This window comes from Anolis sagrei, chromosome X, assembly GCF_037176765.1.
Source record: "Anolis sagrei isolate rAnoSag1 chromosome X, rAnoSag1.mat, whole genome shotgun sequence".
Taxonomy (NCBI): domain Eukaryota; kingdom Metazoa; phylum Chordata; class Lepidosauria; order Squamata; family Dactyloidae; genus Anolis; species Anolis sagrei.
This window is the reverse complement of record NC_090034.1, coordinates 40,587,139-40,611,557: the sequence shown is the minus strand read 5'-3', so window position 1 is coordinate 40,611,557 and position 24,419 is coordinate 40,587,139. Positions and strand designations below refer to the sequence as shown.

At 42.3% G+C, this 24,419-nt stretch overlaps 1 protein-coding gene across 1 annotated transcript; it reads right to left on the bottom strand.

Annotated features, from left to right (window-relative positions):
• Positions 1–286: 286 nt before the first annotated feature.
• On the bottom strand, positions 287–13,466 carry BRI3BP (BRI3 binding protein). The gene is made up of 3 exons (XM_060785585.2): positions 13,123–13,466; positions 6,802–6,904; positions 287–5,187 (listed from the first exon to the last, which is right to left on the bottom strand). The coding sequence occupies exons 1-3, from the start codon at positions 13,303–13,305 to the stop codon at positions 4,769–4,771; spliced, it is 705 nt and encodes a 234-aa protein (XP_060641568.1). The 5' UTR covers positions 13,306–13,466; the 3' UTR covers positions 287–4,768.
• Positions 13,467–24,419: the final 10,953 nt, after the last annotated feature.

Below are 24,419 nucleotides of genomic sequence, written 5' to 3'. Positions count from 1 at the left end.
TTATCCCAACAGGCCATTAGTAGGTAGGCCTGTTGAAAAGGTCTCCAGTTGGGTCTTGGTGCTGTTTTTCTTTTCTTTTTTGTGGATTAGTTGATGTGTCCAAAAAAAACCTCCTGCAATTGATCATTGCAGAGGAAGATTTGTTACAGATAAGGACAAGCTGTCTCTGAGAAAGTCTTATTTATGAATTTCTATGACATTTGCAAGGGGCCCTTGGACTCCCTGAAACGGTTTCAAAACACTTGAATAAAAATTTAAAGACAACTAAAAACACTCCACTGACAAATTACAGTAAACATTTAAACTTTAATTGGTCACAACACCATAATTCAGTTGTGAGTTCAGTCTACAAACGATCCACTAAATCATACACTGATCTGGTGTTCAGATAATAAATAAAGGCATGAGTTTTAAAAATAGCTGTGAGATCTTCCTGGCTACTCAACATTATTATCAGCTAATATTTCCCTAAAGACCATAGATGCACATGATATTTTCTTCTGACCAAATTCTTTTCTTTAAATGGAACACAGAATTTGGGTATACAGACTGTCAAAAAAACTATCTAATACTTGGGATCAGATGTTCAAAACAGGATACGAAGTCACTAATATTCAGTGCATATAATCAGTGTTATGATCAATATATTTTCCTGCTTTACAACAGAAAAACGAGTAGATTTCTAAACATGGCACTTTGCATAATTGCTAATTGAATCATCCAAGAAATTGAAATTCACAAGCAGAACACAGTAAAACGTAATGCTCACCAAAAGGAAAGGATCTATCATGTTCAAGACAGATCATTAGCTGCCAAATACAGATTGTTAGGGTGGGAGAAGCGTCACATGAAAACAAAAATTACCTTCATTGAAAAAGAAACAAATACTGTAGAAGCTAAGGAACTGGCCACATTAATTAAGCAGAGAGTTGATTATATCTGGAAGAACAAAATGGGGCATCCAGCTATTTGGTACACAGTACTTAGAACATCTAATATCACTTCTCGAAAACAGCAATACATTCAAAATACAGGAACTCTGTTCTATTTATCAACAAAGTCGATGCACTGTTTGATGCTATTATTACATTTTTAGTGATGGATCATGGCAATATATTCTACACAGGAGTCTGATCTTGCGTAAACAGCACACTGTGAACTACTGGCAAGTAGGAAACATCAGCTTCTCTTAAGCAACTGCTTTCAGTAGTTGAGGAATGAATCAAAAGTGGCTCATTTAGCACGGTAAGGTCAAAGGGTGGATGCAAGCAACAGCTTTTCCTATGCCAGAAATTTTAGCTCATGTACATGCTCTTGGATTAATACACTTAGACTTGACCAATCCTTGCCACCCTTTTTTTCTGGGGCACCTGTTCCTTTCTCCTTCCTATGGTTTGATTCAGACAGCGTAGAATTTGTCCTTAATAGTAAACCATGGTTAATGTTACCTTACAAAGACAATCCTATTTAGCATTAACCAGTGTTAGCACCAATGCAGATTAAAGCAGAGAGGCAAAAGGAATATCAACCAAGCAAGGAATTTTGTGAGGAAGAAAAAAACCCCTCCCGATCATAATTAGGGAGACTGGGAATACTATGCCTAAACTTCCCAACTGATATTGTGGATTATCTGCCTTGATATTATGGGTTATATGTCTGTGTGGAAGGGTCCTTTGTCCACACTGCCATATAATCCAGTTCAATGTGGATTTTATACAGCTATGTGGAAGGCCTGTAAAGCACCCAAAAATGCCAGCCCCCTGCTTCATGGATACCAAATCACAACCAAATCGATACAAATATCACATTGCTGAAAAAAAACTGCTTTTAGCTATAGAACTTGGTTGTCTTGATGTTGAGCAAAATGGGCTGAGTTGTAAGGAATCCCATTGTCAGAGGTTTCAGATGTGTAGCCCTCCATTGGACAAGCGGCTAGGGAGCCGCTTGTCCAATGGCCAGGAATTCTGGGAGCTGATGTCCAAAACCCCTGGAGGGCCACAAGTTTGACACCACTGCTTTAATTGAATTTTATACAAGGCCACCTTCCAGAAGAATAAGGAAAATGCCTGGTACGTATATCCAAACTGAGTCCACTCTTAAGTCCCAGAAGGCAGTAATACAAAAGCAAAGCTCATGATCACAGGAAAAGACCTGACTATAGATATATCTACATGTTCTTCCTGTCTCTTGTCCATGATTGCTGGCAGTGCCCTAAGCTGTGTCACTTAAATTGCCTCTTACTATATCCATCCATTAAATAGCTAGAAAGGTACCCTCTTCTCTATAAAGTGCCCCCAGAGATTCAAATACAGCAGTGGCACAAAAATGGAGAAATCTGACTGCTACCCATAGAATGAAGTCAAAGAGAGAACACAGTCACTGACAGGAAAACAGTGTCTGTGTTTTATAGAGCTTGGGGGGGGGGGGGGCCATGCAAGCCAATACTGCATATTTGAAAGGATAATAGCTGAACAATGTGAAAATGGTCAGAACACTTTTCAAGTACACTGGACAATAGTTTGTGCTCCTGTCTAATATTAAAATCAAACCATCTACAAGTGGGATAAGAAACCAGTTTTACAGATACTGTCAAAGTATAGTGCAGGAAATAATTACATCAATATTCCTCTCAACATTAATCTTATACAATACAATGAAATGCTTTATGTATAAAAATATATACATTCTTCATGCAACACCACCATGGTGATTTGGAGCAAGAGGAGTAAAGTTTTCACAGGTATTTTCTCAACAAAAAGAACAAGAAATCCAGTGCTTGACATCTTACCAACTGTAGCTGATTACACTACTCTGGTCCTCTGTACATTTATTCAGAAAATAGTTCAATTTCAGATCAGGATAAATCCAGATCCAATTGGCAGCAGAGCGTGAGAAAGAGGAAGACATGTGCCTGCAAGCCAACTTTCCATGAATGCTGAAACACTTAAAAACACCCACTAGCCAATTGGGTTTTGTAAAAATCTGAAATGCCAATCATTGTGTCAAAGTAAGCAGCACATTAAAAACACATTCGACTCTATTCATTCTGGTTTCTTCCAGCCAAAAGAATTCAGCTGGCCAAATACTGCACAATCCTTCATGCATGAGGAATTCTGAACTCTCACAGATTGAGTTCCTAGTGGGTTTTTTTTCCCAATTTCCCCCAAAGAAAGCATACTCCTGAACATTATTTTCCCCCAAAATAACTAAGTGCTACAGGGCTGAGTTGGGAAGCATTTGGTTCTGAAGCAAGAGAAATCAATTTTTCTGTAGCGAACTATATGCTGCCACACCATAATTCGGTAGGAACATTTGGTAGCATGAACCCTACAATGTCCTCCTTGCAAACTATTGCTACTGATTCCTTAAGTTCAATATTTCTCCTGACTTGGCAACGCTGCTCTCTAGAGACCATCACCAAGAAAAAAAAGCACCACATTGTCCTTAAGGTGTGAGTTCCCACTTTACTTCATTTATTGCCACTTACTGGTCCTGAGAAAGACTTCAGCAGCCACTGTTTTTGCAGTACTATTTTACCTGTTGTCTTTTTAAAAATGAAGTCATTAGGGATCCTGAGGTGGTTGGATTTATTTCCCCATAATTTATATTGAATAATAATTTATTCAATAACTGATACTGAAGTTACTTCTGCTCAGAAAATATTATTGCAAAGACAAAGTCAACACTGCTCGTTTTCTACTACTGCTCTTTCCAGCCTTTTTATATATCTAATGTTGCTGTTGTTTAAACAGGCTCCGTTTCTCCTCTGCCACAATGAGTAGACATTTCATTCAGCATAATAATGCCTTTGATTTTCACTGGATTTACAGTGAGAGGGCTTCTGAGGGAAAGAATCCAGAAATCTGTGCTATGCTATTTACTCCAGCAGATAGAAGGATGCACTTCAGTTCTCCTGTACTGAATAGCCAAATCCACTTGTGCTAGAGTTCAACCATTCACAACAATGGAACAAGAAGGCATCTTTCTGTCTATATACAGGGCTATCCTCTTCACTGAAGTGAATTGGGGAAACTATTACAAAAAGGAGAAAGCGTTGTGCATCCTCCATCAAGGATGCTGTTTAAAATGTGACTACTATCGAGAGGATACACGCGCACAAAAAACACTTCTTTGGGGTTGTAAAGGGCATATGTTCCAAGGAGGCCCTCCACTGCCATTAAAAGCCATGCTGAACGATCTTCTCATCTTGCTAAGAATCACTTTCTTTTGCGATTACATGAAAAGGCAACTCAAGGCAATGAAAATTGGTCACCAGTGAACACGGGCACAAAAACGAAGCACAAATAAAAACACAAATGAGCAGCGGACACCCTCCACGGGGCAGAAGTATTAGATAGAGCTCTAAACTTTCTTCCTTCTTTTACAATGTCAAATCTGCCTAAAGCTTATATAGGATTTTAAAAAATAATTTTAAACAGACGAGTCAATGTGCCATTATAAAAACCCTTTTCTTTAAACTTACAAAAGATGTTTTAAATGCTTGAAAAAAGTAATTGGATAAAATTCTACTTATGGAAGAAAATCTTGGAATATACAGGTAAAGAATGTTATCTTACAAATGTAACATTTTGCTTTCCCTTTCCGTTTATTATCTAGATAAAATTACTACTTTTAACACTTAACGGGTTAATGTTGCACATTGCTTACTCCAGTGTTGGCTTGTTGCTTTGCTAATTTTCATGAACTAGCGAGAGTGCTTAGAAGTTTCCTAGAGAGCTGGTGTCAAAGGTGAACTCCATCTTTTCTTTCACTGGTCGCTGCCTCTGTCCAAGTTCTCAATCACACGGGAAAGACGTATATTCAGGAGTCTGATTTGGCTATCAAGGTGGTCGATCTTCTCCTCCAGGGTGCTGTGGCTATTCCTCCTCCAGTAGAAACCCACTGGCCCAGTCATGAAGTAGACTGCCACCACAAAGCACAGGGGAAGCACTGCAAGTTCTGGCTCACCTTCATACTTCTGGAGGATGTACACACAGGAGAGTGCAAAGAGGGTGACCCTGACAATCCAGAAGAATCGGCCACACAGGACGTGCAGGAGATAAAAGAAGAACCCAAGGAGGAGGGACACAAACCAATAAGCAAGCAGGACAGCCCCGATCAGCAGGAGAGCACGGGTTGGATTGTTGGCAAGGGACCCAGGGCTGAAATAATGGACCACGTTGGAACCTGGAAATTAATGGAGAAAGCTTCATCAGACAAAACCACCACGTAGGACTATGAATGTGGTTGGCATAAGTAATATTAAAACCAGAGTCTACAGTTTGGGTCCAGGTTACTTGAAGGACTGTATCTCTGTATGAATCTGTTAGAAAACTAGGATATTTAGTTTCAATTGTAATTTTAATTGTATTATTATTTCAACTGTATTTTGTATTCATGATACAAATGTTTCATTTTTTAAAAATTGATTAACTTTTGTATTTGTCATATTTTTAAAGGTATTGGGTTGTGTTATGTTATTGTAAGCTATCTTGAGTACCCACAGGGTGAAAGGCAGGGTAGAAATAACATAAAATGAAATAAAATAAATATTTCTAGTGCTGTCAGACGTGGCCATGGTCCCCCATGTATCAGTTACATCTTGATGTAACTAACATCAATTAACATCTAATGTAAATTGTCCAACATGGAACTATCACTGAAAGCCACATGGCAACTTCAACAAAAACAAAATTGCCTTAGAAACTGAAGTATTTTGTTTAATAAACCTTTTGCTACATGAAGTCTGATAAAGTGGACAGGATCTATGACAATGGTTCTCAGCCTACCTCAAGCTGCGACCCCTTAATACAATTCCTCATGTTGTGGGTCACCCCCCCCCCCCCCACCAGCCATAAAATTATTTTCGTTGCTACTTCAAAACTGTAATTTTGCTACCGTTATGAATTATAATGTAAATATCCGATACGCAGGATGTATTTTCATTCACTGGACCAAATGTAGTTGCAGTGATTTATTGTTAACCTACAATCAGCGAATATTCTGAACTCCACCAACAATGGAATTGAACCAAACTTGGCACATAGAACTCCCATGACCAACAGAAAACCCTGGAAGTTGTAGTTTACCTACATCCTAGAGAGCACTGTGGACTCAAACAATGATAGATCCAGACCAAACTTGGCATGAATATTCAATATGCCCAAATGTGAACACTGGTGGAGTTTGGGGGAAATAGACCTTAACATTTTGGGAGTTGTAGTTGCTGGGATTTATAGTTCACCTACAATCAAAGAGTATTCTGAACCCCATCAATGACAGAATTGGCCCAAACTTCCCACACAGAACCCTAATGACCAACAGAAAATATTGTGTTTTCTGATGGTCTTTGGTGACCCCCCGAGGGGGTCCTGACCCCAGGTTGAGAAACACTGATCTATGGGGATGCAAGGCTGACAATTGGCTGTCTTGACTATCACCCTTTCCCGCACATTAAGGAAGTCAGGGAGCAGGAGATATGGCTCTGTAGATGAAGCAAATTACAAATGCTTCTCTCAGCTATGATGTAATACTAACTGGCTTCAAGGAAGCTGTGGTTAAACAGATGCCAGAGATCCCATAGCGCATTTCAACTGTTCTTAAGACATACGTCCAGTTAACTACACTGTAAACTAGAGATACCTCTACTACCCATATAAATTTGAATGAAGCAACAACATTATTTAATTTCTACTAAGCAAGGTCTATCTAAATCTTATTCCAAAACTGATGAGTTTATGAAAGAAGTTCTCAGGCACAGAAGGGGGCCAAGTGAAAATTACTTCTGTCTTCTACACTTACCATCAATCCCAAGGACATCCAGAAGATCTGCCCATATTCTCCAGAATGTATCTACGAGAACATCCACACCATATACAAATCGTTCCGTCAGTCTGGAGAAGAACTAGAAAAGCAGAGTCAGAAAAAAGGGAGTTCAAAAATGTTGTTCCACTGTCAACACTTAACGGAAGTATAATCAGAGTTCTGAGTCTTAAATCAAAAGGGAAAAAAGGGAAAAAATGCTTAAGCAGAATAATAAGATTATATGTTAAAGAGTGTGTTGAATAATATGTAACTGCTATAACCAAATGCATAACAAATGTAATAACTATGATAAAACAATAAAAAATATTTTTAAAAAATCAAAAGAAGTGAGATGCAAGCAAGATATACCGGTAGTATTTGGAGAGCTCCATTGTTATTTAAAAGCACTCTCTGCTCTCGACAAGACGCAGACTTATCTGAGATCTGGACTTTGGATATGAAGTCAAGGTACCGCGACTGAACACTCAGAACAGACCCCTCCAGCTATAAAATCTGGGCAGCTAGTTAAACACGATGCTGACTTATATCTGATCTAATTCAAAACTGAAAACACCTCTCCAGAGCTTTAGACAAATTTTCCCAGCACTATTAATCCAAAAGAGTTCCAAACTAAAGATGCTGACAGTTGAATCTTTGGACTTGATGCAAGGAAAGCACAGCTATCATTGAACAATGGGACATACTTGTGCTCTACCTGACAGGACTTTGATGAAAATCACAACTGAGAAATACTCTGAACATTAATGATGTGCTACTATACACTTTGTAAATTATTACCAGCATACTCATAGATGTAAGTGTGAGCTTTAAAAGTAGTGGATAAATATTAAAGCAGCTTTTTTTTCATGTTAGGAGCGACTTGAGAAACTACAAGTCGCTTCTGGTGTGAGAGAATTGGCCGTTTGTAAGGACGTTGCCCAGGGGATGCTTGGATGTTTTGATGTTTTACCATCCATGTGGGAGGCATCTCTTATGTCCCCGCATGGAGAGCTGGAGCTGTCAGAGGGAGCTCATCCGTGCTCTCCCGGATTTGAACCTCTGACCTGTCGGTCTTCAGTACTACCGGCACCACCGGGGTTTCCATTCAAACAGTTTAAAAGTATTGACATTTCCCAATCTACAAATAAAATGTGTGTTCATTCATTCCCAGTTATTTTTTCAACCAATTAATTTGCAGATCTGTTAGAAATGAGCTCCCTTCAATGCAACAGACACAGGGAAAAAGACACTCTGAGACAAGTGTCAAGGTTTTCAAGGAAGGCTGATGCTGTGCAAATGAACAAGAGCCAAGAGTGTGATGAGGCAGATAAAAAGGTCAAGGTGATTGTGGGCTGCATCAATAGGAGTCTAGTGTTGAGATGAAGGGAATTCATAGTTATATTATCTTCTGCTTTGGTCAAACCTCACCTGGAAAAAGGTTGTGTCCAGTTCTGGGCAAAACAATTCAAGGAGGAGCTGGACATGATGGAAGGTGTCCAGAGAAGGGCAACCAAAATAGTCCAAAGTCTAGAAGTCAGAGCCTATAAGGAGAACTTAGGGAGCTGGGTATGTTTAGCTTGGAGAAAAGAAGGCTGAGAGAAGGGGACATGAGAGCCATAATAGTGATTGTAATGTTTTTTATGTTTATAATGTGCATTTAATTTGAATTCTAAGTCTGTAATTTAATGTATTTTAATGTATGTTTGTTGTTCAAAGGCATTGAATAGTTGCCATATGTAAAGCTGCCTTGTGTCCCCTTCTGGGTAGAGAAAGGCAGGATACAAATAGAGTAAATAATAATAATAATAATAATAATAATAATAATAATAATACACCACGGAGTCCTAGACACTTTGGAAATGCCTGATGTGTGATCCAATACAACAGGCAGCATAGTGACCTTGTTTGCTGTGTATTAATCTTGTGTTTCAAATAATAATAATACAGTAGAGTCTCGCTTATCCGACATAAATGGGCTGCCAGAACATTAAAAAGCAAAAATCTCAGATAATACAGAGGAATTAAGGGAAAATCTATTAAACCCAAGCAAAGGCAGGGTTTGCCTCCCGCCTTCAGGAGAGAGACAGCAAAGAGGGAAGCGGAGACCAGAGCAGGAGCCAGAGAAAGAAGAGAGGAAAGAAGGAAGAGGAGCCTCGCTGCAATTATCTGAGGAAGAGGAAGAGCCTTGTTTTTATTCTTCCAAGCCAGAATCAGCCAAAGCAAGTTGGATAATACAGAATGTTGCATAAGCGAAGGCTGGATAAGAGAGGCTCTACTGTAATGATGTTGCATTCAGGAGGGGGCAGGAGTGTTTTCTGCTGCTCTGGAGACTAGGGCACAGAGCCATGGATTCAAATTGCAGGAAAAAAGATTCCACTTAAACATTAGGAAGAACTTCCTGAAAGAAAGAGCTGTTTGGCAATGGAATGTGCTGCTGCCTGGGAGTCTAATAGGGCCTCCTCCTTTCTCTGGAGGTTTTTAAGCAGAAGATGGATGGCCATCTGTTGGGAGTACTTTGGCTGGCTGTGTCTGTGTGGCAGAATGGGGTTGGACTGGATGGCCATTGGGAGTCTCTTCCAACTCTAGGATTCTATGATACCATCACTATTTATTTATTCAATATATTCCTACTGAATACAAGATTCTTATGTACCATATTTTCTAGCATATAAGACGACTGGGCGTATAAGACGACCCCCAACTTTTCCAGTTAAAATAGAGTTTGGGATATACTCGCCATATAAGACTGCCCCGCTTCCAACGCACACCAAATAAAAAATTTAAAAGCATCAGATTTGATTTCAATATGGCAATTTTCCTATTACTGTACCTCCTTCTCTGCCTCTCAGATCTCACACATGCACACCTGCCTCGCTTCACTGCACTCTTCAGGAGCGAGATCTGAGAGGCAGAGGAGGAGGCACAGTAATAGGATACAAGGGCGGGCCAGATAGGTAAAAGAGGTGTGTTTGTCTGGGCCCAGAGCCACTCTATCTCTTTTTTCTATACCCTGGGCGCCCCAGACGCCTGCAGCTTGCTCCACCCTTCACTTACACCTTCCTGGTGAGGCGCCCTTTCACCTCACCATCAGGACCGCATTAAGTCCACGAATCCTGATGAATGGATTTTCTTCTACCGTATTTTGTACAGCGTCGCCCTTAATGCTTTCATACAGTCGCTTTATACGGCAGGGACGTGGCCACTACCATTTTTGAACTCCCCCACCATGTGCGGCAACCACAGATTTTTCAATCCGGATTGGAAGTTTCAGCACCCGCTCTATAAGATGACTCCCAGTGCATAAGACTACCCCTGACTTTTGAGAAGATTTTCTTGGGTTTAAAAGTAGTCTTATACGCCAGAAAATACGGTATTCGTGACACTGATATGATGTCTTTCCCCCAATTACCTCAAAATGCTCTTGCTAGTGGTCTCCCTCATCTTCCAAACAACACTTTTGATAGAGCAATGAGAGAAAGCAGGTAGCTGACTAAAGCTTGCCCCATACCTTTCATACCATAGTGAGTAATTGACAATGGATCACTCTGGAACCCGTCCAATGCTCTGAATTGTCATCATACACAGGCTTTCTGTTTACAAGCACATACAGGCAGTCCTTGAGTTACAAACATCCGACTTACAAACAACTCCTAGTTAAGAACGGGGCTGGGAGAATAGGAAATGAGAGAAATCTACAACTCGGAAGAGAAATTCTCTCCTGGAAGAGCTATTATCATGGGAAAAAGATGCCCCCCTCCCATCCTGTTTCCACAACAAGCCATTTTTTTTCAATTCAAGAACAAACCTACAGAACCTATCTTGTTTCTCACTTGGGGACTGCCTGTACTTCCAGTTCATCAAAAACACAATCCTGTAAAAATCCCAACCGAGATGGCACTGCGGTTCAAGTCCTAGGCTGTGAATGGGGGAATCCAGGGTGACCTTGGGGCAGTCTGAAAGAGCCCTGAGCTGATTGTCGCAACTGCAAGCTACACCTGCATATCCAAGTTCATCCCTGCAGAAACCCATGCTGGTTTTTAAAGCCATTCTCCATGATCCAAAGGAAGTGAGGAGGCCGAGGGGTAAGAATTCTGCTATAGATGGAGAATCCTTTCCCTGAAATGCTGGGGACCAGAAAGATTTGGGATTTTTGTTTTCCCGATTCAGGAATATATTTGCACAGAAATCGACTGAAATCTCTCTTGGGAATCGAAACACAACATTCACAGGTACCTCCTACACTGGGGGTAGTTTGATACAGAGGATTTCTCATCGTTTTGGTCAGTGTTTTAAAGAGGTCTGCGCCTTGAAACAAAGGCTGCCATGGAATGGAGAGTTTGAATCCACATTATATAGAATCAGAGTTGGAAGAGACCCAAGGGGGATCTGGTCGAACCCCTTACCATGCAGGAAAAGTACAATCAAAGCACCCATGACAAATGGCCATTCAGCCTCTGCTTCAAAGCCTCCACCAGATTCCGAAGCAGAGAGTTCCACTGCTGAACAGCTCTAAATTCTTCCTAATGGTAGTGCACGAACTGATAATCTCAAGGTTGGACTTCTGCAATGTGCTTTACATTAGGCTTCCCTTGTCCCAAGTTCAGAAACTCCAACTGGTTCAAAATATGGCAGCCAGGTTGGTTACAGGAACATCTAGGAGTGAGCGTATCATATCCATCCTAAAAAGTCACTCCACTGGCTGCCAGGTTTCTGGGAAAAGTACAAGGTGATGGTTTTGACCTTTAAAGCCCTCCATGGTTTGGGTCCAGGTCCACCCCACAATCCTATACATGTACAATTCCATACAAGTGAAGACCTGGCTCTTCCAGCAGGCCTGCCCAGACAGTTAATTTCAATGCATATCTTTTGTTTAATCTCTGTTTTGTCTGTTTTAATATGTATTTTGTAGAGATACGTTTTGGTGTGTAACTTGTATGGAGGTACGTTTTAGTGTATATATTTGTAATTTTTGATGTGTTTATGTATTTTAATTGTTTTGTAACCCACCTCGAGTCATGAGGAGAGGCGTGTAAGAAATGAAATTATTATTATTATTATTATTAATGTTAAGGTGGGATCTCCTTCCCTGTCATTTGAACCCACGGCTCCAAAGCCTTGCAGCTTCAAAGCTCAGCTGCTTCCTGCCTGGGGGAATCCTTTGTTGAGAGGTGTTAGCTGGCCCTGATTGTTTCGTGTCTGGAATTCCCCTGTTTTTTTAGTGTTGCTCTTTGCTTACTGTCCTGATTTTAGAGCTTTTTAATACTGGGAGCCAGATTTTGTTCATTTTCATGGTTTCTTCCTGTTGAAATTATCCACATGCTTGTGGATTTCAATGGCTTCTCTGTGTAGTCTGACATGGGTTGTTAGAGTGGTCCTGCATTTCTGTGTTCTCAAATAATATGCTGTGTCTAGGCTGGTTCACCAAGTGCTCTGCTATAGCTGGCTTCTCTGGCTGGATTAGTCTGCAGTGCCTTTCATGTTCCGTGATTCATTTCTGATTCATTTCTGCTGCTGCCTTTGGTGGTCCCTATGTAGACTTGTCCACAGCTGCATGGTATATGGTAGACTCCTGCAGAGATGAGAGGATCCCTCTTGTCCACTGTAGCATTTGTGGGTTGTGTTTGTTCATCAGCTTCCCTATGCAGCCAGTGCTTTCCTTGATGTGTGGTAAGAACACTTTTCCTCCGGGTGGATCTTTGTCTTGAGTCTCGTGGCTTGTTCTCGGTCATGCAGCTCTTCTGATGTCTGTGGTGGAATCTCCTTTGGCCTGTAGAGCCCAGTTAAGGTGGTTCAGTTCACCTTGGAGGAGCAACACTCAAAAAATCAGGGGAATTCTAGACAGGAAACAAACAGGGCCAGCCAATACCTCCCAACTAAGTATTCCCCCCTCCAGGCAGGAAGCAGACAGGCTTTGAAGCTGCAAGGCCATTCAATGCTAATCAAGCTGGCCAATGGCAACATTCCCATTTACCTCAAACAGATAAGGGTTCTTTCTCCCACCCTGGACGGGTATATAAACTCCATTTGCCTAGTTTCCAACTGACCTCACAACCTCTGAGGACGCCTGCCAGAGGTGTGGGCGAAACGTCAGGAGAGAATGCTTCTCGAACATGGCCACAGCCCGGAAAACTCACAGCAACCCAGCCTTTTCCATATTTAAACATGACTCCCCCCCGGCCTTCCCTTCTGCAGGCTAAACAAGCTACGGTCCGTGTGGCCCCAGGCAGAGCATCCAATGCGGATGCAAGCGGACCATTCCACGGCCCAGGTGAGCGACCCTTGAAGGCCAGGCCTCGCCTCCCCTCCCCTCCCCTTCACCTTCTGGAGGGCGCGCACGTTCTCCTCGCCGAAGAGGCCGCTGACGCCTTGGTAGACGCTGCCCGCCGCCCGGCGGAGGCTGTTCTGCTTGTCGGCGCTGCGGCTCCGCGCCGACCAGGCTCCGGGCCCCGCCAGCAGGAGGAGCAGGAAGGCCAACAGCAACGCTCTGCCCCTGCCCGCCATGGCGCTGCCGCTGCTTCTCCTCTTCCTTTCTCCCCGCCGCCACCGTTTCCGCTCCGGCCCACTCGCGGCAGCGGCGGTGGTGGCGGCGGCACTACTGCTCCTCCTCCTCCTCCTCCTCCTCCTCCTCGCGAGGGCGGCCGGAAGCGCCTCAGTCCGCGCCGCTAGAGCGTCCCCGGCGCCTGCGCTTCGCAACGCGCCAGCGCCACCTGCTGGCCGCCGCCCTCCTTGCAACCCACAGCAGCGGAGCCCCTTCCACACAGCTGTATAAAATCCCACATTATCTGCTTTGAACTGGGTGATATATATTTATTTATTTGACACATTTATATTCCGCCCTTCTCACCCCGCAGGGGACTCAGGACGGAGCACAACATATATAGGGCAAACAGTCAATGTCAGGTCATCTATACATATACAAATGCTCTGTTTGTTTTGAGTGACATCATAATTCAAAAAACACTGGACAAATTGCCACCAGAGTTGGCCACAAGACACTCAAGTAGTGACCATCACTCAAAAAATATTGATTTTGTCATTTGGGAGTTGTAGTTGCTGGGATTTATAATTAGCGTACAATCACCAATAAACCAATCACCACCTGAACTCCACTAATAAAGAAATTGAACCAAACTTGGCACACAGGACTCCCATGACCAACAGAAAACACTAGAAGGGTTTGGTGGGCATTGACCTTGAGTTTTGGAGTTGTAGTTCACCTACAAACAGAGAGCACTATGTACTCAAACAATGATGGATCTGGACCAAACTTGGCACTCCATATGCCCAAATATGAACACAGGTGGAATTTGGGGAAAATAGACCTGGATATTTGGGAGTTGTAGTTACTGGGATTTATAGTTCAGCTACAATCAAAGAGCATTCTGAACCCCACCAATGATAGAATTGGGCTGAACTTCCTACACAGAACCCCCATGACCAACAGAAAATACTGTGTTTTCTGATGGTCTTTGGTGACCCTTCTGACACCCTCTCGTGATCCCCAGGGGTCCCGACCCCCAGCTTGAGAAATGCTGCCTTAAGGCCATCCAGACCAACTCCCTTCACCAGGGCAACATAATCAAAGCCCTCCTGACAAAGAGTCATCCAGCAATAGATATAGATGGATATATAGGATTCACACACACACATATATGTATATGAGAGATACAGTATCATATATTTGAAAGGGACCCCTAAAGAAGGGCAATTATATGTTGCATGTTTCAGAGTAGGTGAACCAGACAATCTCTACATCAACACTAACAAAGAAACAACAAAAAATACTGCTTACCTACAAACATAAAGCAATTGCATGTATTAGAAACCAACACTTTCTCATTACTTTATTTTCCAGATCACCAGACTGGGCCACAGCAGTGTGTGGCAGGGGATGGCTAGTAAAACCATAAATATACACAAACATTAAAATCACTTATATCCACCTTAAAATCAATTGCTTAAAAACCATATCAGGACATCATTCTATTATTGCCTCATTGCACTGCCCCAAGGGCTTGATCCCACAGCCAGGTGTTCACCATCCTGAAGGACAGGAAGGAGGGAGGGAGCGGATCTAATATTGCCAGGAAGGGAGTTCCATAGCCGGGGGGCAATCACTGAGAAGGCCCTTTCTCCCGTCCCCACCAAATGCACCTGTGACGGTGGCGGGACCAAGAGCAGGGCCTCCTCAGAAGATCTTAGTCTTCATGGTGGTTGGTCAAGAGAGATGCGTTCGGACAGGTAAACTGAGCTGGGGTGTTTAGGGCTTTATAGGCCAAAGCCAGCACTTTGAATTGTGCCCAGTAGCAAACAGGCAGCTCCAATCTTTCCCCATTTTAATAGTTTATCACAAAGTAACGCTTCAATAAATGTGCACTGCGGTGCGTTATCCTCTATTTCTGCTTCATTGTATCTTCTTTGCCTCCTGAGTCTTTTCCACTTTTGTCTCTCACAGCCAGCCCTGGTGGCTATATGACCCCCACAGGCCCTTGGAGCGGGGCTCCCACCCTTCATTCCGAATACCATATCCCTGCAACCCAACTAACCCCTTTGCTAACCCTCTTCCTATGGGTACTCTGGAATCCACAGATCCCCTTGTGGCTGTCTTATAACATTTTAATGTTTTATATGAATCTTTGGAGTATGAAGCCATCCCTCAAGACCTTGGTGACTTTTCGCCAGCACCTCTTAACCTGGGAATTCCCTCAAGGACTCAAGCACCCAGCATCTCCGGGGCCCATAGACCCAGGTGTACAAGGGGCAACAGGATCCAGTGTTGGACTCATTAAACCCATCACCAAGACAATAACCCACATGGGACCTGATGGTCCCTCTTTGTTCATCCTGGTGTTGGGACCATGTAATCCTTTCACAAAGCTATGTCTCCTTTGTCCCATGGACCATCCTGGCCCCTGTCAGCCATTGGAAAGCGGAAATCTGCATTGGAAGCAGGGAATGCTCTCTGATTGGTTAGTGGGCGCTGCATTCCTGCCTCTCAAGAAGAATCCTCCCAGTTGGTCGTGACGTTGACCCAACTCCGCCAATCACAGTGAAGCCAGCTCCAGCTGGGGCATGAGCAGAAAATACAAAGGGTTCGAGTGTATAATATGTCTGTATTTGCCTGTATGAAGCATCTCACTTTCCTTTAGCAGCTTACAGCGAGCTGTCATCTTTTCCAGCTGGATTGAAAAAAAAAATTACCTCGGTGGCTTCTTCTTCAACTTGGTGAGATATTTTGATTGGAGAACATTGGGATGGCTTCTTTGTCTTGCCAGGCACACAGATCCACAGGCGGCCTGCTGCCAGTACCGGCCATCCACTTCCCAGGACTCACTTTTGCTATCCACAGCCCGGATCTCACTATCCGCAGCTGCTTTAAATTGCTCTATTTCACGAAGCTTCTCCGACAGGTTCTTTTTTGGTGGAAGGGTCTTAACCTTTAAACACAGTCATTTGTTTGGATGTATTAGACTCACACAATAATAAGAGTTGGAAGAGACCACATGGGCCATCTGGTCCAACTCCTTGCCCTGCAGGAAAAGCACAATCAAAGCCCCCCCCCCCCCAACAGATGGCCATCCAGCCTCTGTTTAAAAGCCTCCAAAGAAGGAGCTTCCTCTGAACTCTGAGGCAGAGAGTTCCACTGTTTTACAGCTCTCCTTACAAACAGGAATTTAATCCAGTTCAGCGCAATTAATCTGCATTATATGAGTCTACACTGACTATATAGTGCAGTTCAATCTGCATTCTGAAGGCAGCATAGATTGGGCCTCAGATAGACTAGCTTGAAAGATATGATGAAAAGGAGTGGAAGATGAATCTGACGTTGGGTGCATCTGCACTGGAGAATGAATGCAGTTTGACACCACATTGATGGCCATGGCTCAATGCTATGGAATCCTGGGAGTTGTAGCTTGCAGTCTTGGGCAGAGAAGGCTAAAGGCCTTGTCAAACTACAACTCCCGTGATTCCTTAGTACAAAGACATGACACTTGACGTGGGGTCAGACTGCCTTCCTTCAGCGTTTGCGTTGAAACAAAAAATATGTTCCCTTACTTCAATCATGAGTTTTGATTTCCATTCTATGCTACTATATGTTAATTTTGTATCTGTGTTTGGTGCAAGTTTTTAAAAATATATTTGTGTGTTTTTAATCAATGTATTTTATTGCATATATTTTACGTTCCTACGTTTTTGACTTTGTTGTACCTTGCCTCGAGCCATCACAACAGACGGGTAATAAATAAAACTAGTACACCGTCCTGAGTCCCTATTGGGACATAAGGTGGTATAGAAATAAAGTTATTATTATTATTATTATCATTATTATTATTATTTTATGTATCTGATTTTTTTTCATTGTGCATATGCTTTTATTACACACACACATATTTGCATCAGGAGCTGCTGACACAATGATGGCTAAGATCTGCCTGGGGCTCATGTTCCCATCAGTGATGTGCAGAAACCGAAATAAGTCCATGCGCTTGCCACTCTCTGCATGAACCTCAGGCTCTCCCCTCTGATTGGTCACACCTCCTTTTGTCTTCCTGGCTGATTGGCCGCCTGCAAGCTCTTCAGGCTCTCAGGCCATTGGCCAGGCTCGATGTCAGCTTCTCTGCTGTTTGTGGGCAGTGACATGCCCAAGGTGCTGGGCTGATGTGGGACCAGTCATGCGTCAGCCAATGGCTGCTTGCACCGACTGTGGGGCGTTGGAACGTGAGAGATCCGTCCGCAGATCACCGCCTGCAAAGGCTCATGAATGTGAGCAAGATGCTCAGCCCTTGAACCAAGCAACTCTTGTTGCAAAATGAACCCAGAAGCGGTTTCAAAACTGACGCGACAAAACCTCTGGCAAATAGGGTGCCCCAGTTGGCAAGCAGGATGCCAAAAACAGAGTCTGCATTTACACAGCACAATCGATGCAGTTTTGGCACCACTTCAGCTGCCATGGCTCCATGCTATGGAATCCTGTAAGTTGTAGTTTGGTGAGGCACCAGCATTCTTCGGCAGAGAATCTTCGTGTTGGAAGATGGGCCATCCAATCCAACCCCCTTTTGCCATCAAGGAAAGCACAATCAAAGCATCCCCGACTGATAGCCACCCAGCCTCTGTTTAAAAGTCCCCAAACAAGGAGTTTCCACCGGACTCCGAGGCAGAGAGTTCCGCTGCTGAACTGCTCTTCTTATAGTCAGGATGTTCTTCCTAATGTTCAGGTGGAGTCTCCTTCCCTGTCATTTGAACCCATGGCTCTGTTGAGTCCTAGGCCCCTTCCACACAGCTGAATAAAATCCCACATGTTCTGCTTTGAACTGGAATATAGAGCAGTGTGGATTCAGATAACCCAGTTCAAAGAAGACATTGTGGGATGTTTTGCCTTGATATTCTGGGTTATATGGCTGTGTGGAAGGGGCCCTAGACTCCAGGACAGCAGAAAGGAAGCCTCTCACTTTTCCTTAGGACAGCCTTTCAGATATTTATACACGGCAATCATGTCTCCTTCTCTTAGAGCCCATCCACACATCCATATAATCCAGAAAATCAAGGCAGATAATCCCACAATATCTGCTTTGAATGGGGTTATCTGAGTCCACGCTGCTATTTATTCCAGTTCAAAGAAGAAAATGTGAGGGTTTATTCAGCTGTGTGGAAGGGGCCTTAACCCTCTCTTGTGCATCTAAACAGACCCAGCTCTTTAAGCTGCTTTTTAGAGGGATTCATGGTCTCCAGACCTTCGACTATTGTAGTCGAAGGCTAAAGGCCATAGAAAACGGCATTTCCCATGAACCCATAGAATTGAGCTAGGGCAGGTAAAGTGGTGTCAAGCTGCATTTATTCTTCATATCCATCTGTTGCTGGAATTGGAAGGGAAAATGTATCTGACCCACTCTTATCATACTTGCTGGCATAGGGTACATCTATTCTATACCTGTAGAATAATAATAATAATAATAATAATAATAATAATAATAATAATAATTTGTTACTCTCCTGGTGGCTTGAGGCCATGTACAACAACATCAGAAACATATGAACATCAAATATTTATTCATTTATTTATTTAAAACATTTATATTCTGCCCTTCTCACCCCGCAGGGGACTCAGGGCAGAGCACAACATATATACAGCAAACATTCAAAGCCAGGGCATAAAACCATAAATATATATAAACATTAAAATCACTTATATCCACTTTAAAATCAGTTGCTTAAAATATGTACAATAAATGACATAGATAAAAACACAAAAATATATTTTAAAAACTTGCACCAAAACGCAGATACAGAATTGACATATAGTAGCAATCAAATCTAAATCAAAACTCATGACTGAAAGTTGACTGGGTTGGCCTTCTGTCAGAAGAGATGAATGCACGTTGACATCACTTTAACTGCTGTGGCTCAATGCTATGTGATCCTGGGAGTTCTAGTTTTATGAAGTCTTGACAGTTCACAGGCTTCAATAGCACTGAGCCTTGGCAATGAAAGTGGTGCCAAGCTGTGTTCATTCCACAGTGTAGATGCACCCAGAGTATGTGTGCTACCACTCCAAACCTGCAACGTGAGGCCCCATGGACGCTGTCATATAATCCAGTTTCTGAATCCAGGTGATCTGCTTTGAACTGGATTATATGGCAGTGGAGACTCATATAATCCAGTTCAGAGCAGACAATATGGATTCAGAAACTGGATTACATGGCAGCATAGCTCTGGATTCCAACTCCCACAATTCCTAACAGCCGGAATTGTGGGAGTTGAAGTCCAAAACACCTGGAGGGGCAAAGTATGCCCATACCTGATCTAGATTCTGCTTGGTGGAAACAACTTTGCATATGATTGGTGGAATGTTTGTGCAATACAGAAATGGGGAGAACTTTCAATCATTTCCTCAGACAGCTGCTCTAGCATCTAGTCATCTGCCAAAAGGTTTGAGTAATCATGATTAAAGGTGATATTGCATGGAAGCGAAATATACATAAATCTGACGCAATGTTATCATACTTATATTGGCTGCCAGTGGCTGCATTGACAAGATACATACAGCTTGGGAGTTGTAGATTTATTTATTTATTTATTTCCCACTTTATTTATTTCTCCATACGGAGACTCAAAGCAGCTCACAATAAAAAACATGACACAAATATACAATAAAAAACAATATTTTTTTTTTCCTTTCTTCTCTCCTCTTCTGTCTTGCTAGGCTAAGCTAAAGATCTATGAAGAAAAGTACTTATAAAGTGAAGGAGTACACCCAAGCAGGCTAGTGTCCCAGCTATCTTTATCGTCTGTGTATGTATTTGTGTCTGTATCGTTGAATGTACAGTGTTTAATGTGATTGTATATATGTGGGTAAATGTTCATTTTAGACTGAAAATCAATAAAATTTATTTAAAAACAAACAAACAATATTTTCATGATATATTATGATATATTATCAGTAGTATTCTATTTAATATATTTGTATTATTATATTACAATAGTCTTATTATACATAATTATATTGCATTATATTGTCTTACATTATAATATTATCAAGATTATATGTATATATAATATAGTATATGATTAGCATAGCACAATATTAGTATTGTATATTATTATATTGTATTAGACCACTATACTACAATATTATTAGTAATATTAAAAAGGTAAAGGTTTCCCTTTGGCATTAAGTCTGGTCGTGTTCGACTCTGGGGGTGGTGGTGCTTATCTTCATTTCTAAGTTGAAGATGTTCGTAGATGCCTCCTAGGTCATGTGTGCGGCATTACGGCATGGAACGCCATTACCTTCCTGCCGGAGCGGTACCTATTGATCTACTCACCTTTGCATGTTTTCGAACTGCTAGGTTGGCAGAAGCTGGGGATAGCAACCGCAGCCCACCCCACTCACTGGATTCAACCTGCCACCCTTTCGGTCAGCAAGTTCAGTAGCTCAGCGGTTTAACCTGCTGTGCCACCGGGGATTCCCTATTAGTAATATTACATGTAATATATAATATAAAATTATTATATCATGTTGCAGTATATTATTATACCAATATATTATAGTAAAGGTAAAGGTTTTCCCTGACATTAAATCTCCTCGAGTCCGACTCTGAGGAGATGATGCTCATCTCCATTTCTAGGTCGAAGGGCTGGCGTTGTCCGTAGACACCTCCTAGGTCATGTGGCCAGCATGACTGCATGGAGCGCCGTTACCATCCCGCTAAGGCAGTATCTATTGATCTACACCCATTAGCATATTTTTGAACTGCTAGATTGGCAGAAGCTGGGGCTAACAGTGGTAGCTCACCCTGCTCCCTGGATTTGAACCACCAACCTTTTGGTCAGCAAGTTCAGCAGCTTAGCGGTTTAATTTGCTGTGCCACCAGAGTGCTCACCAGTATATTATACTATTAGTATTATATAATCTATTGTACCGTATCGTAAGTTGTAGTAGATATAGGAAAAGGTAAAGGTTTTCCCCTGACATTAAGTCCAGTTGTGTCTGACTCTGGGGGTTGGTGCTCATCCATAGACACCTCCAAGGTCATGTGAGTGGCATGACTGCATGGAGTGGTGTTACCTTCCCGCTAAGGGGGTACCTATTGATCTACTCACATTAGCATGTTTTTCGAACTGCTATGTTGGCAAAAGCTGGGGCTAACAGTGGGAGCTCACCCCACTCCCAAGATTCAAACCGCCAAAGCTTTCGGTCAGCAAGTTCAGCAGCTTAGCAGTTTAACCCACTGCGCCACTGGGGGCTCATGTAGTATATATAATATATATTATCTTAAAACATTATTAATATTGTACATAATATATTAGTATTATTCCATTACAAAGTTATTATTTCTATATATGATTGTATTGTATATATGTGATGTCAAAGCACATGCATTCTGTAGTGTGGCTGCACCCGAGGCTGGGAAGTAGCAGCCAATAATGAAAGGACCAAGGCAGTGCCATCTCCGGCCCACCCTATGTTCGGATATCAGCCAGCATGCCAACGCCTTAAATCAAGAAATAGTTTTCTAAGATCTACAGAGATACTCGCAGGAACACCTCAGCAAGCAAGAGTCCAAAAGTGGCAGGCTAAAACCCAGCACGTTAATCAGCGACTGAGACCAGATGAGAAACTCCCTCCACACAGAAGACTGGGCAACTTGGAAGGCGCTGAACAGGCTGTGCTCTGGCACCACGAGGTGAAGAGCCAACCTTAAGAAATGGGGCCACAAAGTGGAGTCCACGGCATGCAAGTGTAGAGAAGAGCAAACCACAGACCACCTACTATGAGTGTTGAATGAAAAGTAATGCCTCCACCTTCGTAACTCCTCAACAGATGGCAGTACTGATATACGGCAGGTACTGGCTTGTTCAGTAGACTCTCCTCTACAGTTCCATTTTGGCAGGAAGCCTTAGCATTGAACTGTGTGTTGTTAAAGTGAGAAGTATGGAACACTGCGCAGATGGTCGGTCAATCCGACTTAAGCAATGTGCAATCATTGAATTCTTTATAGCAGAAGGTGTCACCCAAAGGAGATTCATCAGAGAATGCAAGCTGTTTATAGTGATTGTGTGGATGTGAGTACTGTGCATCATTGGGCGAGTAAGTTTAAAGATGTTGAGGTGGGAACATCTGTTGTCTGTTGGAGTTGGCCACCTTGATTAGCATTTGATGGCCTGGCAGTTTTTTGGTGTGACTTGTTAGTGCCTGGGGAAATCTTTTGTTGAGATTTGTTGTTTGTATTTATTTATTTACGACATTTATATGCTGCCCTTCTCACCCCGAAGAGGACTCAGAGCGGCTTACAAGGTACATACAATATATTATATTATTAGCATAGTACAATATCAGTATTAAATATTACTATATTGTACTATACCATAATAATAATAATAATAATAATAATAATAATATACACTTTAGTTATACCCCGCCCCATCTCCCCAAAGGGGACTCTGAGCGGCTTACATGAGGCCAAGACCAGCGATACATTTTGTTGTTGTTGTTCATTCGTTCAGTTGTTTCCAACTCTTTGTGATCTCATGGACTAGCCCACACCAGAGCTCCCTGTCGGCAGTCACCTCCCCCAGCTTCTTCAGAGTCAAGCCAGTCACTTCAAGGATGCCATCCATCTTGCCCTTGGTAGGCCCCTCTTCCTTTTTTCCTTCCATTTTCCCCAGCATCATTGCCTTCTCTAAGCTTTCCTGTCTTCTCATTATGTGATGTACTTCATCTTTGCCTCTACTATCCTTCCCTCCAGTGAGCAGTCGGGCTTTATTTCCTGGAGTATGGACTGGTTGAATGTTCTGGCAGTCCAAAGTCTCAGAACTTTCCTCCAACACCACAGTTCAAAAGCATCTATCTTCCTTTGCTCAGCCTTCCCTATGGTCCAGCTCTCACATCTGTAGGTGACTACAGGGAATACCATGGCTTTAATTATGTGGATCTTTGTTGCCAGTGTGATGTCTCTACTCTTCGCTATTTTATCGAGGTTAGTAATTGCTCTCCTCCCAAGTAGTAAGCGTCTCCTAATTTCCTGGCTACAGTCTGCGCCTGCAGTAATCTTTGCACCTAGAAATACAAAGTCTGTCACGGCCTCCACGTTTTCTCCCTCTATTTCCCAGTTGTCAATCATTCTTGTTGCCATAATCTTGTTTTTTTATGTTTAACTGCAACCCAGCTTTTGCGCTTTCTTCTTTCACCTTGATTAGAAGGTTCCTCAGCTCCTCCTCGCTTTCAGCCATCTAAGTGGTGTCATCTGCATATCTAAGGCTGTTAATGTTTCTTCCAGCAATTTTTACCCCAGACTTGTATTCATCAAGCCCCGCACATCACATGATGTGTTCTGCATACATTATAGCAACATAAAATATAAACAAAATAACATCACAATAAAATAAATAAACCAATCAAGTAAAATAAACAGTACTAAATAACATAATGGAAAATAAAACACTAATAATATTGTAATATTATTAGTAATGTTACATGTAATATAGATATATAATTATAATATCATATTATTATAGTGCATTACATCATAATATTATAAATATTATATGTATATACAAAATTTTATATTATAAGCATAGCCCAGGAGACAAGGTGGACCTGTCCCCTGCACCCACCAGTTGGTGCTGTGGGGAGGGGTGAAAAAGTAAATAATAGAATCAAAGAGTTGGAAGAGACCTCATGGGCCATCCAGTCCAATCCCCTGCCAAGAAGCAGGAATATTGCATTTAAATCACTCCTGACAGATGGCCATCCAGCCTCTGTTTAAAAGCTTCCAAAGAAGGAGCCTCCACCACACTCCGGGGCAGAGAGTTCCACTGCTGAACGGCTCTAACAGTCAGGAAGTTTTTCATGTTCAGATGGAATCTGCTTTTTTGTAGTTTGAAGCCATTGTTCCGTGTCCTAGTCTCCAGGGAAGCAGAAAACAAGCTTGCTCCCTCTTCCCTGTGGCTTCCTCTCACATATTTATACATGGCTATCATGTCTCCTCTCAGCCTTCTCTTCTTCAGGCTAAACATGCCCAGCTCCTTAAGCCGCTCCTCCTAGGGCTTGTTCTCCAGACCCTTGATCATTTTAGTTGCCCTCCTCTGGACACATTCCAGCTTGTCAATATCTC